Genomic DNA, 4,733 nt, shown 5'->3' on the forward strand with positions numbered 1-4,733 from the left:
CCTGCCATATAACATGCTAAAGAAAAACTTTTTTTAAGTATGTAAAGTATTCCTCATTTCTGGGTAAATATTCAAACTTCTCTGCGTTTTTTAGAATGCATTCCCCGCCCCCTCTTTTTTTCTTTCTCTCAGTACTAGGTACTTCTTTTTAACTAAGTATAAGCAGTTTATATCCAGAAATAGAATGGGTTTTGTGGTCTAGGGAAGGGGTTCTTTCTGCCTTCATATATCCTGCCTGGCTTCCTGCTTTGCTTTATCATTTGTTCTGCAGCTGTGTTAGAGGGAAGCAGAAATAGTCCCTAGCCAGCTCAGATACGTATGGATTTAAGCTGAATAAACAACCAATAAAAGTAACCAAGGATTAAAATACCTGTGGAAATAGTACAAATTAATAGAAAAAAGGATAAACAATATTTTAGGAGGAAAAAATGTACGCAAAAGATGGCATTTTCCACAGTCTGGAGCAGCAGGTGTTTATGAGGCTACAATAACCTACCATATTTTGCCATGTATAATGTGCTCCTGTGTATAATGTGCTCCTGTGTATAATGTGCACCCACATTTTTGGCCCAAACTTTCAGGGAAAAAAAAGCCTTTCATTTTAATTTTTTAATTCAAATTTTTATTTGTTTACATTTAGATACTTGTTTTTTGTATTATAAAGGAATTTTAGCATTTATTTTTTAACATATTATGGTACAAGAAATGTTACATAGCAAATAATTACAAAAACAAGAACAGATACAACATAAAAGAAATTTTATATACCGGTAACAAATTTATGATATTTACGCATCATAGAAGGCCAAGAACGCTTCATTGTTGCAAGTTTGTGGTAAGTTCAACAAAACCGATTATCATATTCCAGGGTATTATTTTACATACGGATGTCGTTATTGATTTCTAGAATTACACTTTTAACCATAAGCATGAATAAAAGAATTAAAAACATTTATGTAGATACGGAATTAGTACTACCCATGTATAGCGTGCATCCTTATTTTTCCCTCACAAATTTGGGCAAAAATGTGGGCATTATACATGGCAAAATACGCTAATTCTGTGGGATGGTCTATTTGAAAAATATAAGATGAGTTTCCCCAAAGTTTTCTTGTACAGATTAAGACACATTTAAAAAACAGGATATACTGATATTTGTGAGTTGAGAAATAATTGCTCTTATCTGGGTTGAAAAATTGACTGTAGAGGCTGTGCACTTTGTGACTGGGCTAAGTGTACTCTTGTCCAACTTCACAGCCATTGCTCAATTCTAGATTCTTATTACTTCTCACCCAGATTATTACAGTAACTTCCTGACTGGCCTCCAACCATTCATTCTTACTTCAGTTTAGCATTCTCACAATTGTGACATCCATTTTCATCATTCTCAATCCTCCTTCCATCTCCATCCTGCTCCTGAAATTATTAATGGCTCACTGCTGCCCACATGACTGGTGAACGCAGGTGGTCAGGAAATGGCGTCTGTTCATATAGCCCTATTCCCATCACTCAGTTATCATTCAGTTTCTGCTAGGGATGTGTTGAATGAAGAGTCCAAAGCCAGAAAATTTTAACAGAAATTATATTAACTTACACATGGACAAGCTTTTCTTTAAAGGAAAAAGTGTATTATTTTTATTAAAATTCCCTTTTCATTTAGAATCACTTATATGTGTTTTAATATAATTGGGTTGGCTCTTTGATTATCTTTACCATCTGCATTAGTTGCTAGCAACTGGATATGTTCTAGCAGACTGATTGCATAATGTCTACATAAATTAGCGAAAAATAATGAACATTCTCAGTCCTCTTGGCCATGAGAAAACGTCACCAACTACTTTTTCTTTTATCTCCACTTATTTCTTAGGGACCTGTCTTTACTGTTTCATTTTCAAAAGGCGGAGAGCTATTTTCATCCGGAGGTGCAGATGCACAGGTTTGTAAATGTTTCAGCTCCCTCTTTGATTTGGTTGGGCTAAAGGAATCGAAGACCTCAGCGGAGATTTTTACCACCAGCTAGTTGGTATATGCTAAGATGAGTATTAATGAGTTTATATTTGAATTTAATGCCAGGAAGTCTGCTATTTCATAGCTGAAGTAACGCCGGTTCTCATAGGTTTTGGAACTCAAACAACAGTTATTTTCTTTTGCTCATCTTTACACTTAATTATACATTTAACTGACACTCACTAAATGCCCAATATTGATGCAGCACTTTCACTTGAATTGTTGCATAATATTTTGTCTGTATGTCTAATTTTTCTAATGCTAAGGTTCTTGCGGATGTTAAATAGGAATTGTTTTTGTAGAAAAATCTGCATTTATTTGAAATGGCCAAAAGTCATTCATAGCCAGATTTATTGAATAAGGTGGACAACATGGTTTTGAACTTGGAAAGGAAAAAGAAAAAAAGGAGGATTTAAGGTAATAATATGAATTTAATATGAATTTTCAGCTGTACATGAAAGCAATTCAAAATGCTCAGTCTCTCCCTCCTTAAAAAAAAAGTATTGAGAAATAGTAATGTTGTTGAAATATATATCTAGCCTTCCTGACTATTTTGAGGGACAATTCTGTAGATTTTTTTTTTTTAATTGGGGAATTGGGGAGGGGAACAGCATTGGGGAATCAGGGAAGGGGAACAGACAAGTTGCTGTCCTTTTGTTCTTCAGTCTAGTTGTGGNAAAAAAAAAAGTTAGTGTGAGATTTTCAAACTCCTTATCTGCGCTATCTGAGAAGTCAGGGATAGAAACCGACTCAGAAGGAGTTATGTGAGCATAAATAACTGTTATAACTGCTGGAAAACAACATCCTACTCTGCCTATGTATTGAGGTTAAAAGAGAAATGAATCAGTTCCTGGTGTATATTGGATTTATGTTAAATCCACATTTCCCTTTCTTAATAAGTGTAATATTTACCAGGTAGCCGACACTGTGCTACATCCTCACAGCAGCCCTAAGATGTATTATTATTATTACTCTCATTTTAAAGATAAGGACATTGAGGCTTAAGGAGAAAAAGCAAGTTGCTAAAAGAGTTGATGGAACTGACTTGGAACTTTCTGTTTACCAAGTACATCAGAGAACATTTTGATCCCTGTGTTATACTGCCTCCTCTTGGACAGATGGTGTCCAGAAATGAATTCTCAAGCTGGCAAGCCCTTCTCCAGATATATCGCCATACCCTTCACCTCTTAGTACCAAGCCACTAAATGGTTACTAAATTTAGTTTGAGGCTAGATTGTATACCTTATGTGAGCCGATAGTAATCAACTGTTGGTTATTTTGGTAATATATCTGAAGACTTTATAGTTATGTGGTTAACATGGTGATCTTTCCATGACATTCAGTTTTAAAGCTGTTCTGTCTCATTAGCCAGAAGCTTAAGCTGTATGATGCCAAACTATTGATTTGCTTTAATGAGCTATATGGACTTTTGGTGTTGTGGAGACATTGCCTCTAATTGATTCTTGTTTTCAACTCAATATTGCTAATAGGGTAAAGAGGCATATTTAAAATTAAGAATTGTTCTCTGAAACTTTTGCTTTATTTTCTACAAATCAGTTCACAGCTGTGGAGTGAATTGTGTATCGTTTCACCCTTCGGGCAACTATCTCATCACTGCTTCTTCAGATGGCACACTTAAGATTCTGGATCTCCTAGAAGGAAGGCTCATATACACACTGCAAGGACACATGGTAATTTGTCTTAATTAAATTTATTGGTGTGACAGTGGCTAGTAAAATTACACAGGTTTCAAGTACACAACTCTACAATACATTATCTATACATCACATTGCATGCCCACCATCCAGAGTCAGCTCCCCTGCCATCACCACACGTTAGACCCCCTTTACCCTCCCCCACCAACCCCTACCCCCTTACCTCTGATAACCACTAAACCACCATCCATGAAGGACATACAGTATTAACACTAAGATTTTTCCTTTTTAAATAATATATATTTTAAAGTTTTGATTCGTTTTATTATGTCTTTATTATTTGTGCAAGTGTAGCATGCATTGTTGCTATCATAAATATTTTTTTTGCTTCGAAGGCTATGTTTTTATCCTCTGGAAGCAACTCTTAGAAATATCATTTATTATAATTTTTGTCAAAATCAATGTGTATCTTTCAGCGGCCATTTGATTAATCCTCCACTGCTATCTTCATCACGATGTACTTTTAAGTTTGACTGGTGAAGTGGTGATCGATACATTTTTTTCCCTACTTCTAATCTTTCTTCTCACGTGGAGGCCGTCTCACTAGCTCTGACACTTAGCCTCTCACACTCCTTCAGTCATTTCTTTCACTACTCGGCTGAGATTAAAAGGAGAAATTTTACAAGGAAAGCCCAGTGCCTGCTACTCGTGGGAGTAAGGCTGTTCTCACTGTTTTCCTCTGATACTTTTTGTGGGGAGGCCTGCCCTTGTCCAGTCTGGCATGTGATGAGGCACTCAAGTCTGACTCATTCTAGGATTCAGTTCTAGAAAGCCCATTTGCCCATAGATAAAACCACATTCTTTCTTTGCAAACCTTCATCAGTAAGAAAGATGATATTTTGGCTCTCATATGCCTTATTCTATATCTTATTTCTCAATTGGTTTAGAACCCAGTAGGAAAAAGAGGTCCTATTTATTGAGCCTATTCACCTCAGTGTCTCTCTCTCTCTCTCTCTCTCTCTCTCTCTCTCTCTCTCACACACACACACACACACACACACACACACACAC

The 4,733-nt window shown here is 36.1% G+C and overlaps 1 protein-coding gene across 1 annotated transcript in view; it reads left to right on the forward strand.

The window, feature by feature from the left end:
- POC1B (POC1 centriolar protein B) overlaps positions 1–4,733 on the forward strand; it is a 102,340-nt gene that overhangs the window by 47,250 nt on the left and 50,357 nt on the right. Inside the window, exons 7-8 of the mRNA XM_019661438.1 lie at positions 3,565–3,705; positions 4,270–4,376. Of these exons, the coding sequence (XP_019516983.1) occupies positions 3,565–3,705; positions 4,270–4,376 (248 nt within the window). The remainder of the gene's footprint in view (positions 1–3,564; positions 3,706–4,269; positions 4,377–4,733) is intronic.

This window comes from Hipposideros armiger, unplaced genomic scaffold (genome assembly GCF_001890085.2).
Source record: "Hipposideros armiger isolate ML-2016 unplaced genomic scaffold, ASM189008v1 scaffold_348, whole genome shotgun sequence".
Classification (NCBI taxonomy): domain Eukaryota; kingdom Metazoa; phylum Chordata; class Mammalia; order Chiroptera; family Hipposideridae; genus Hipposideros; species Hipposideros armiger.